This window comes from Pygocentrus nattereri, chromosome 2, assembly GCF_015220715.1.
Source record: "Pygocentrus nattereri isolate fPygNat1 chromosome 2, fPygNat1.pri, whole genome shotgun sequence".
In the NCBI taxonomy this organism is placed as follows: Eukaryota; Metazoa; Chordata; class Actinopteri; order Characiformes; family Serrasalmidae; genus Pygocentrus; species Pygocentrus nattereri.
The window spans coordinates 14,129,460-14,142,202 of NC_051212.1; the positions used below are offsets into that span (position 1 = coordinate 14,129,460).

A 12,743-nucleotide genomic window follows, 5' to 3' on the forward strand; every position below is an offset into this window, starting at 1 on the left:
TGTCGGTGGAATAGAAAAAAAAATAAACCGGACTGACGTTCAAAAAAGCAATCAGAAGAGCTAAGCTAGGCAAATTGACCGAGAAAAGAAACGAAATGCTCGCTTTAATGGATGATGACGCAAATGTGGAAATTATAACGCAGGAATTGTTAGACAAGTATAAAGAGCTGATAGGAGAATTCAGTAAGATAAATGCTGATATTAAAGACCTGTACAGTCAGCTTGGATGTGTAGAGAACATGGAGAGAGATCAAAGTGATTGGTTTCAGCCAAAATACTATGAGCACAGTAAATTTGTGCAAGAAATGAATTTATGGATACAGGATGCAATGTTTCGCATAAAAGAGTCTACAAAACTGAACAACAAGATAAATCCTGAAGATAGCGCTTCGGCTACATCCAGAAAGAGCAAAAAGGCCAAGTCTGTCTCAGCTGCCTCTGTAGTATCATTAGCTCGTGCTGAGCGTTTGAAAGTGGAATTGGAGCAAGCTACTTTGTTAACTAAGACAGCTACATTGAAACAAAAAAGGGCTTTGGAGGAACAGGAGCTACAGCTCAAAGCTGACAAGGAAGAATTGGAGTTACAAGCAGAGCTTGATGAATCAGATGCAAAATTAACTGTGCTAAGAAAATATGAAGAAGGATCAAATGTGTCAAGAGGCTCTAAAGGCAGTAGATTGGATTCACTGATGGCTACCCAGAGACAACATGTTGGCCACAATAGGAGCGGTGGGGCTAGTAATGTATCTCATCACAGCCATAGTGGTGGAATAGCTGTCAATGCAGCGCCTGTTGCACGACCAGTGTCTGATGCACGTCAAGTGTATTCCACTCCAAAAGGCAATTCTGCAAACACAGATAACTTAGTTTCTGTCATGCAATGCCAAAACGAAATAACTGAGAGTTTAATAAAGCAACAAAAGCTATCAACATTGCCATCGCCAAACATTCCAGTGTTTAAAGGAGATCCAATGGAATACCGTCTCTTCATGAGAGCTTTCGAGCATCGCATAGAAAGCAAGACTGAAAACAGCAAAGATCGGCTTTACTATTTAGAACAGCACACAACTGGTCAGCCTAATGATTTAGTGCGCAGCTGTTTTCATATGGACCCAGAACAGGGCTACTTTGAAGCCAAGAAATTATTAAAGGAGCGCTTTGGTGACAAATATAAGATCTCGATGGCATACCTTGACAAGGCTCTAAATTGGCCTACTATCAAGTCAGTTAAGGCACTTGAAGCATATGCTCTCTTTCTGACCAATTGTGACTACGCAATCTCGGACCTAGAGTACTTGGATGAGATGGAGAATGCCGCGAACATGCGCACAGTCATCTCAAAACTCCCATACCGGTTGAGGGAGAAATTTAGGAGCATCGCCATTGACATTCAGAAAAAAGACCAGCGACCAAAGTTTAAAGACGTGGTGTCATTCATTGCCAAACAGGCTGAAATGGCAGCACACCCTGTGTTTGGTGAAATCTCAGGTCAAACCAAGCGCCAACCTGAAAGGTCAACTGGCAAGAAAAACATCACAACGTTAGCCACTGAAGCTGAAGAGCAGAAAGCAGTGAAAGATGTTGGTGGTGCTGACAACAAGAAAGCTAAAGAAAAGAAGCCAAACATGAACATGGCTTTCATGAAACCTTGTATCTTCTGTCAGGGAGATCATACAATGGAACAGTGCAAGAAACTACAAAAAAGGTTGCACAAAGAAAAAATAGAATTCCTTAAAAGTAAGGGCCTCTGCTTCAGCTGTCTTATAGGAGGACACATGAGCAGTACCTGTGAAGAAAAGAAGAGCTGTGAGATGTGTTCAGCTAAACACCCTACACTGTCACACATAAAGCAGAAACCTAAAGACATACCGAAAGAAAACGCTTCACGGGAGGAACAAAAGGAGGAGTCTTCACAAGAAGAACAACAAGTGGTCAGTGGATTCGTGGATGCCGGGGAAACTTGCTCTCAGACTGGGGCCAGGAGTACAGGAACCATCCTCGCCATTGTTCCAGTGAGAGTGAAGGCAAAGAAAGGTAACAAGGTGCTGACTTGCTATGCGTTCCTGGATCCAGGCAGCAACGCCTCCTTTTGCACTAACAAGCTAGCCAACAACCTTAACCTGCAAGGAACAAATGTTAACTAGTAATCTAGTCAGGAGAACATTCCTACCCAAGAAGATGTGGATAGGTGGCCACACTTACGAGGCGTACGAATTCCATTGATCAAAGCGGATATCGATCTTCTGATTGGGACTGACTTTGCAAAGGCTTTGGAGCCACAATTTGTAATCCGCAGCGTGAAAGATGGGCCGTATGCAGTTCGTACAGTCTTGGGATGGACAGTGAACGGGCCTCTGCGTGAAAACATCAGAAGCTGGTCAGAGCATGGGTACCCACAGATTCAAATGAATCGGATATCGGTGACTCGACTTGAAGAATTCTGGATGCAACAATTCAAGTACGATTTTCCCGAGAATGCTCTTGGAGAGCAAAGTGAGATGTCGAAGGAAGATCAACTGTTTATGGACAGAGTTACCACATCCACAAAGCTGGTCAACGGTCACTACATTATTGGTTGCCATTGAAGAACAAAGATGTGAAAATGCCTAACAATGGAGCAGTGACAGAGCAACGAGCCCTCAACATGAAAAAGAAGCTTCAGAAAAACCAGACATTTTGAGAGGAATATGTCAGCTTCATGAACCAAGTGATTAGCATGGGATACGCTGTCAAGGTTCCAGACAAAGAACTAAACAGGAGTGATGGAAAGGTGTGGTTTATTCCGCATCATGCCGTCTACCACCCCAAGAAGCACAAACTTCGAGTGGTATTCGACTGCGGCGCTTCATATCAGGGAACCACACTCAATGAGCAGCTACTGCAAGGCCCTGACATGACCAGCAGTCTGGTTGGTGTCTTAACTCGATTTCGTCAGGAGCCAATCGCAGTCATGGCCGATGTGGAGTCAATGTTCCACCAGGTTAAGGTCCCACCTGAAGACGCAGACCTCCACAGGTTTTTATGGCGGCCTGACGGGGACTTCTCAAAAGAGCTGCAGGAGTACAGAATGGAGGTACACTTGTTTGGAGCCACCTCCTCACCAAGCTGCGCAAGCTATGCGCTGAGAAGGTGTGCTGAGGACAACATAAGTACTTTCAATGTAGAAGCTGTAGAGACAGTGTTGAACAATTTTTATGTCGATGATTGTTTAAAATCGGTCAACTCAGAACAGGAAGCCATCAAGCTACTCCACGACTTGACGGCCATCTGTCAAGCAGGAGGCTTTAGACTCACGAAATGGACGACCAACAGTCGAAACTTGCTGTTAACCATTCCGCTTGAAGACCGAGCGACGGAAATCAAAGACCTTGATCTCGACCAACACTCACTCGCCATCAAGAGAGCCTTGGGAGTACAATGGTGCATCCGGTCAGATCAATTCAAGTTTCAGGTAAACATAGAACAGAAGCCTCTCACAAGGAGAGGAATCCTGTCAACAATGAGCTCAGTCTATGATCCGCTTGGAATGTTATCACCAGTCATATTACCTGCTAGAAACATCCTGCAAGAATTGTGTAGACTAAGAATAGGCTGGGATGATGCTGTGCCAGAACACCATGCACAACAATGGACCAAGTGGATTGAAGAACTCCAACAGCTCACTGACTTTGGAGTAACTCAATACTTCAAGCCACCTGAATTTGGCAAAGCTGTGCAGGCTCAATTGCATCACTTTTGTGACGCATGCGAAACAGGCTATGGTACTGACACGTACTTAGTCCAGAAGAACAGCAGTAACCAAGTTCACTGTTCATTCGTCTTGGGGAATGCGAGCGTCGCCCCTCTGAAACCAACTACCATCCCACGGTTGGAGCTGACGGCGGCTGCCTTAGCTGTGAAGGTGGATGTCATGTTGAAGAAGGAGCTTCAGTTGCCACTGGCAGACTATGTACTCAAGTACATAGCCAACGAGAAAATCAGGTTTAAGACATTTGTAGCAAACAGGATTGCCATAATCCTGCAAGCATCAAACGTGCACCAATGGAGCTATGTCAACACTCAGTTGAATTCTGCCGATTGTGCCTCGAGGGGTCAAAGGGTGAGCACCTTCATGAAGAACGAGGTCTGGATTGCTGGTCCCAGTGTCCTTAGCAAACCAGAAAGGGAGTGGCCAGTTGAACCCGATCACCAAGAAGAGTTCATGGCTGAGGATCCCGAGGTGAAGAAAAGCATACTGGTTAATGCTACCATTGATGGCACTGATGCCATGCAGCAATTAATCCAATACTTCTCTTCATGGATACAACTCAAGAAGGCTGTGGCGTGGTTCACGCGACTCAAGCAAACCCTGGTGAACTTGTCTAGGAAAAGAAAAGAGTTAAAAGGATCATGTAGTGATGAACAGCAGCTGAACAAGGAGATGTTGAGCTGCAAAAGGAGTCTCGAACATACTTACCTGACTGTGGAGGACCTACAAAAAGCGGAGATCACTATAATTTGTCATTGTCAAAGTAGTCGAATCTTCAGACTCAATCCACAAGTCGAGGAAGGAATCCTTCGCGTTGGAGGGAGGCTCAGCCGAGCATCCAATGATTATCCCTAAGAACCATCACGTAGCAGACTTGATCCTCCAGGATGCACACGAGCGCTTAGGGCACAGTGGACGCAATCACGTCTTGTCTCACGTACGCCAAAGGTACTGGATCATTGATGCTCCATCGTCAGTCAGAAAAATGCTGTCTCAGTGTACTACCTGTCAAAGACAACATGGTGCATCAGGTACGCAAATGATGGCAGACTTACCAAGAAACCGAGTTCTACCAAACGAACCACAACGAACTGGTGTGGATTTGTTCGGGCCATTCATCGTCAAGCGGGGAAGAGTGTCTGTAAAAAGATATGGGGTTATATTCACCTGCTTCGCATGTCGTGCGGTCCACATAGAAATGGCAACATCATTGGAGACAGACTCCTTTATTCAAGCTCTGCGTCGCTTCATTGCGAGAAGGGGTCAAGTGAAGGAAATGAGATCTGACAACGGGACCAACTTCGTCGGAGCCGACCATGAGCTGAAGAAGGCAATAAAGGAGTGGAGTGCTGCGCAGATCGAGAACAGCCTTCTTCAACGTGATATCAAGTGGCTGTTCAATCCACCATCCGGATCCCACCACGGAGGAGTGTGGGAAAGAATCATTCGTTCAATCAGGAAGATCATGAATGCTACGTTGAAAGAACAAAGCCTGGATGAAGAAGGTCTTCAAACATTCTTCTGCGAATGTGAAGCCATCCTAAATAGTAGGCCTATTACTACGCCTTCTAATGACATTAATGATTTGGAAGCTCTTACCCCACAACACTTACTCTTGCTCAAGACTAACCCCAACCTACCAACGGGCGTCTTCGATGAGGATGATACGCATGCAAAAGATGGAGGCAAGTCCAGTATATGAGTGATCTGTTCTGGAAACGCTGGACCAGAGAATATCTGCCTCAACTTCAGAAAAGACAGAAATGGAATCGTCCAGCGCGTAACTTCAGCCAGGGGGACGTAGTCTTGATCGTTGACGAATCAGCCCCCAGAGGATCATGACTAATGGGAAGAATAGTGAAGATTGTGGTGGACGAACATGGAGTCGTCCGCAAGGTTCGCGTCAAGACAAAGACGAACGAGCTTGAGTGGCCGATCACCAAACTCTGCCTGCTTCAAGAAGCAGAATGAAAAGGACTGTTAAGTAGTTTTTCTTCTATTTTGTAATTTTTTCTAGGACAGAAAGCAATTAGGGGCCGGGTATGTAGCGGCCAAAATAGACCTTATGTTGTTATAAATTGTCACGGTTGGCCCCTCCCTGTCCTGTCCATGTGCTCGGGTTTTGGTTGTGTAACTCCGCCCCTGATTGTTTTCACCTGTCCCTCGTTGTTCCATGTATTTAAGCCCTGTGTTTGCCCCTTGCGTTTGCCAGTCTTTGTATTGTTGTATCTGTGTACCTGGTCTTTGTTTGTGTTGGTTCTGATCTTTTGGTATGTCATACCCTAAATCTGTACGTGTCGGCTCATTGACCCTGGACTGTTTTGACCACGACCCTGGATTTGCCCCTAATAAATCTCGCTTATCTCAGCGTATGCGTCCGCCTGCTTGCTCCCCTTTACAGAAAGACTGGCCACCACAGGACGCAGCAGGTAAGCGAGACTCCGGCATGTGGTTGTTCCGTTGGGACGAAACTCCGGCTGTTTCAAAGCAGCCCGAGTTCGCCGTGTCCCAACGCCACCAAGCCAGAGACAGCAAATCCCCTGGCGCTGAGGGAACACGAGCGTCTCGTCGGTCCTGCAAGAAAGCGGAGGACCTTCCCGCCTTGTGTCCGGGCGACGAGAGCTCAGGTAAGCGCCTTGGGTCTGCCCGTCTTGAGTGCCACTGCAGGGAGGAGCGACCTGCAGTGCAAGACGGGGTCAGACAGAAGGAACATTCAGATGACCCGTTTTGTGGGCCTCGGCTAGTTCGCAAGCGTCACTGCGAGCTGCCTATCGCTCGAGTGAGCTTTGGGAATGGCCGAGTGGGTCCAGTGTCTGTCTGTTCCTCCAGGTTGGAGCAGAGGTCCCCAGCCCGAAAGCCTGATCCCGTGGCCGCACCCCGCGGCACTTCTGATCCCCACGGCACTTCTGATCCCGTGGCCGCACCCCGCGGCACTTCTGATCCCGTGGCCGCACCCCGCGGCACTTCTGATCCCGTGGCCGCACCCCGCGACACTTCTGATCCCGTGGCCGCACCCTCCGCACCTCCGGACCCGCCGCCAGTCGCCGTGCCTGCCTCCGTGGACATTACATCCCCTTTGTTCCCGCCCTCGCCTGTGTCTGTTCCCCCTGGGCCTTCCGTTTTTGTCCCTGTTCCCCGTGGTCCTTCTGTGCCTCCTGTTTCTGTTCCTTTGTTTCTGCCTTGTTCAGTCCCTGGTTTTGTCCTTTTCCCTACTGTTGTGTCTGTCTCGGTTCCCTTTCCCGTTGTGGTTCCCGTTCCTGTGTCTCCTTTTGTTTCTGTTCCTGTTTCTGTTCCCGTTTCCGTTCCTGTGTCTGTCTTGGTGCCTGTTCTCCTGTCTTTTGCGTGGTCTGTTGTTCGTTCTTGTTTTCCTCGTCCTGTGTCTCCGGTCGTCTCTCGGTCGGCGTCGTTTTGTGTTGTGCCTCCTCGTATTCCCTCCATTTTTTTTTTGTCCTCGTTCTGTTTCGTCTGTTCCTGTGTCTGGTGTGTCTCTGTCTGTGTCTGTTCCTGTTTCTTGTTCTGCCTCTTGTGGTTCTGCGTCTGTTCCTGTTTCTTGGTCTGTCTCTGTGCCCGTTTCTGCCTCTGCTCTGGCTTCGGTGTCTGTGCCTGTCTAGTTTGGTTTTCTTTTTCTGGGTTTTGCTTTCTTGTGTTTTTTGTTTTCGGTTCTGTGTGGCACGCCTCGGTGTGCGTGCCTTTGGGGGGGGGTTACTGTCACAGTTGGCCCCTCCCAGTCCTGTCCATGTGCTCGGGTTTTGGTTGTGTAACTCCGCCCCTGATTGTTTTCACCTGTCCCTCGTTGTTCCATGTATTTAAACCCTGTGTTTGCCCCTTGCGTTTGCCAGTCTTTGTATCGTTGTATCTGTGTACCAGGTCTTTGTTTGTGTTGGTTCTGATCTTTTGGTATGTCATACCCTAAATCTGTACGTGTCGGCTCATTGACCCTGGAATGTTTTGACCACGACCCTGGATTTGCCCCTAATAAATCTCGCTTATCTCCGTGTGTGCGTCCGCCTCCTCGCTCCCCCTTTACATAAATAGAAATTAATGTTTAAAAAAGATAAATAATTTTGTTTGAATTTATAATTTAATATATATGTTTATTATTGTGATTCAAATGAATATTACATACGGAAATTAAAAGAATTAGAATTCATATGTTTAGGTTATCTGTCGTATATGGATTAAAAAATGTGTACTGTCGCTTTAATAATGGGCCGAGTCGGCTACCATACATTCTCGCGTTTCTGTTTTTAGATCGCTAGGAGCCTTGAAAGCGAACAGTTTTCTTACGTGCTGCCGCAGACTCCGACAGATATTTAGAACTTGCTTTTTTTATTTAATCAGCTGATATTTTAGATAGTTCATGTTTGTTTTGTAAATGTTAAAAGGTAAAGTAAACTTCAAGCTTCATTTCAAGACGTGGTGGAGTGGATTTATTTCAAATTACATGGACATTCAGAGTGACACAACAACTTTGGGTCGGAGAGTTCGTCACTGTAAGAAAAAGCACATTCCTAGAGGTCTCATCAAGAACAAGCATCTACAATAGGAATGTTATTTTAAATGGTTAACATCTTTAAAATGTGCTCTGAACATTCGATTAAAAGGTTTTCTTTAAACATTATTTGAACTTATAGATTAGCCAAAGTTATGGGAATGTTCCCTACAAACTGGGATGTAGAGCCCCGCTTCACTCCTGTTAGTTTTAAAGAAATGTTATAGAAAGACTGTAATAAATGAGATGGGATGTAGAGCCATAACAAATGGAAAGACTCTCTCAGTCTAAGAATAAATTACATGGTCAGTATAGATCCTGCCTTGAAACTCCAATAATTCTGTATCTGTAAAACTGATCTACAGATTCAGTGATGTTGAATATTCTGTAAAGAGATTAAGATAAACAAACTCACGTGACACAGACAGTTTAACAGGTTCACTGGTTTTAGTTCTGTTTGGGTCACTTTGGGTCGATGTTACACAGATAAATCTGTCATTTGCTGTGGACCTGTATTCACTTTTCCTTTCAGAGGGCTGAACATTTCCATTCTTATGAGAGTGGAACCAGCTGTAAGTTTGCACAGCACTTTGCCCTCCCTTTATTTCATATTTGACAGTTTCACCTACAACCCCAATTCCAATGAAGTTAGGATGCTGTGTAAAACAAAAACTACAAAGACTACAATGATTTGAAAATTCTTTTCAGCCTATATTCAATTGAATACACTAAAAAGCAAGATATTTAATGTTCAAACGGATAAACTTTGTTTTTTGCAAATATTCACTCATTTTGGATTTGATGCCTGCAACACGTTCCAGAGAAGTTGGGACAGGGGCAACAAAAGACTGGGAAAGTTGAGGAATGCTGGAAAAAACACCTGTTTGGAACATTCCACAGGTGAACAGGTTAATTGGAAACAGGTGAGTGTCATGATTGGGTATAAAGGGAGCATCTATGAAAGGCTCAGTCGTTCACAAGCAAGGATGGGGTGAGGTTCACCACTTTGTGAACAACTGCGTGAGCAAATAGTCCAATAGTTTAAAAACAGCGTTTCTCAACGTGCAAATGCAAGGAATTTAGGGATTTCATCGTCTACAGTCCATAATATCATCAAAAGATTCAGAGAATCTGGAGAAATCACTGCAAGTAAGCAGCAAGGCAGAACACCAACACTGAATGCCCGTGACCTTCGATCCCTCAGGCAGCACAGCATTAAAAACAGACATCATTCTGTAACGGATATTAACACATGGGCTCAGGAACACTTCAGAAAACCACCGTCAGTGAACAGAGTTCGTCGCTCCATCTAAAAGTGCAAGTTAAAACTCTGCCATGCAAAGCGAAATCCGTATATCAACAACACCCAGAAACACTACCGGCTTCTCTGGGCCCGAGCTCATCTGAGATGGACTGATGCAAAGTGGAAAAGTGTCCTGTGGTCCGACGAGTCCACATTTCAAATTGTTTTTGGAAATCATGGACGTTGTCCAAAGAGGAAAAGGACTGACTGGATTGTTATCAGCGCAAAGTTCAAAAGCCAGCATCTCTGATGGTTTGGGGGGTGTGTTAATGCCTATGACATGGGTAACTTGCACATCTGTGAAGGCACCATTAATGCTGAAAGGTACATACAGGTTTTGGAGCAACATATGCTGCCATCCAAGCAACGTCTTTTTCAGGGACGTCCTGCTTATTTCAGCAAGACAACGCCAAGCCACATTCTGCACGTGTTACAACAGCGTGGCTTCGTAGTAAAAGAGTGTGGGTACTAGACTGGCCTGCCTGCAGTCCAGACCTGTCTCCCATTGAAAATGTGTGGCGCATTATGAAGCTCAAAATACGACAACGGAGACCCCGGACTGTTGAGCAATTGAAGTTGTACATCAAGCAAGAACGGGAAAGAATTCCACCTACAAAGCTTCAACAATTAGTGTCCTCAGTTCCCAAATGCTTATTGAGTGTTGTTAAAAGGAAAGGTGATGTAACACAGTGGTAAACGTGCCCCTGTCCCAACTTCTTTGCAACATGTTGCAGGCATCAAATTCAAAATGAGTGAATATTTGCAAAAAAACAAAGTTTATCCGTTTGAACATTAAATAGCTTTTGTATATTTTGTCTTTGTAGAGTATTCAGTTGAATATAGGATGGAAAGGATTTACAAATAATTGTATTCTTTTTTTATTTATGTTTTATAAATTTATGTCCCAAATCATTGTAATTGGGGTTGTATAAATATTTATTTCTGGTCAAGAGGCTTTTTAATTTTTACCACTGGCTGATCTGTAAGAATCCAACAACAAACATTTATCCTTAAAGGAAAGACATCTTTGATCTACACTGATCTACTGAACATCAACATGATCAGCTTAATTTACTATTACAAACTTGCAACAAACATATAAATATTATTTCCCTGATTTGAGCCACTTTTTAAATCATCTATTAAAGGAAAGGTTAAAAATGTAAAATAAAATGTTTATGAATGTAAATTAAATAATTCACATATAAACATCAAATAGTTTACCTGTTTGTCCACTGTGCATGAGGACAGTCAGCACTAAAGCAGAGACAGAAACAGAGGATATGATGCATTAATATGAAAGATTAGCTGTTATCACAGGCAGATTTAATCTGAAAGGGCAGCACAGCAATACAGCCATTCCAACCTTAAACCAGGTGAAACATCTGGAGGTACAGTAACCTTATTGTCTTATATATAATGGCTTGTAAATAAAATCATAACAATTTGAACAATAATGTAGTGTATAGGGGCTAAGCTGCTCCTTTGCTTCCTCCCATATTAGTAATGTATTCATGCTGCTTGCGTATAGGTTGGTCAAGTCAGTCCAGCACCTAGTTATATGACTCGGGTGAGAGTAGAAAAAAAGTTTAGGTTGCTTCGCTGACCATCGCATGGACGAAGGTTAAACTCCAGCACTCCAAATATGGACGTATTTCAGTTTAGAAACAGTATTCATAATGTTGATGGAATTTAAAGGTCGTGGGGTCGGCACACACAGTGGTCATTCCTACAGACAGAGATTGTGCTGCAAACAAGTTCACAAACATCCTGTTTTAGTGGATAAATAGATCAGGACTTTTCTCAATAAAATATCAATTGTAAAAGATGATGATGATGCATTTGTTTACCGTCAGCAGATTTCTGAATTGTGGTTGTGAAATCATTTCATGCCTGGTGGACCCACCAGGAAATGTGCGTGCAGCACAAGAGCTTTAACTAATATTTTATTTTAAAATATTTATGAGTTTAACACATTGAAATGACGAGGTAAACATAAAATGTTTTCTGTGAAAAGTTTATAGCACATTTTATAGTTTTTGCCCTTTTTCCCACAAAAATGTTAAACTCAACAAATAAACAGAAACTTTGCACTAAAATGTGCAGAAAAAATGTCATATTTAAGTGTGTTTCTGTAGAGGATGTTGACTTTTATTCATTTAGAAAATCAACAAAACATGTCATCTGATCTATAAGCACCAAAATGAAATGCTACATGTTCCGTATCACTCACACCACTCAGATGCAGACACAGCACTGCTGTACACTGACAGACACTCTTCTCAGTGAGAACCCAGTATAATTTCATTCACACGCTGCTGTTATTTTCGTTCACATTCAGTCATTTTCAGAAACACCCCCTTTAATTAATGCCGGTGTCTAAGCACATTCAGACCTACAGTGTCCTAAAATATTATCAGAAAATCAGAAAATAAATAATTTTCTTAAATATGTGTGTGCTACAATTACTGGCACCCCTTCATGGCTCGCAATGCTTGACTGGTGTGGTCAGGCTGCAGTTCACAATGGGCCACTGTGGCCAGCTTCGATGATGGCTTGTTGGCGCTGTTTACTTCTGTCTGAAATTCTAAGACTATGCTCACATTTTTCAGAACAAACTATTGTTGGCCAAAAACTTTGTGAACCAAATGAACTGATGAAACTTGAAAACAGACGCAGCTCAGTTAGACTATTTAACATGCAAACGCAGTGAATCTAATAGTTAACAGCACTTCTCTCAAACTGCTGTGAGTAAAAAACAAAAATACACTGAACGAGAGAGAGAGAGAGAGAGAGAGAGCTTTTTTTCCCCTTTGGACATTATATTTTCTCTTTCTCTCTCTCTCCCTCCCTCATCTGTCCTTATTTGACAAAGACCTCTTGTGGGAGGAGCGAAGGCAGGGGAAAGACTTTTCATGCTTAATTTCTAATGTGTGTGTGTGTGTGTGTGTATTAGCCTGCATATCTGCTCAAATTCTCCATAGGACATCGTCACATACACAGATTTCTGAGCATGGTTGTTTGAGCTGAACATAGTTTGAAACTGTAAGGGTCCAGCCTGCACCACCAGCTGCCAGCAGAGGGCGACAGCAGCAAGGTGCCCAGCCTGCACCGCCAGCTGCACGCAGAGAGTGATCACAGCAAGGGGCCATAAGTTTGTGGAAATCCAATTCCCAGAAACCTTCGGGCTGATTAGGTCC

The 12,743-nt window shown here is 44.0% G+C and overlaps 1 protein-coding gene across 1 annotated transcript in view; it reads right to left on the reverse strand.

Annotated features, from left to right (window-relative positions):
• LOC119262461 (Fc receptor-like protein 5) overlaps positions 1-761 on the reverse strand; it is a 43,979-nt gene extending 43,218 nt beyond the window's left edge. The window contains exon 1 of the mRNA XM_037534645.1: positions 698-761. Coding sequence (XP_037390542.1) covers positions 698-761 — 64 coding nt within the window. The remainder of the gene's footprint in view (positions 1-697) is intronic.
• Positions 762-12,743: the final 11,982 nt, after the last annotated feature.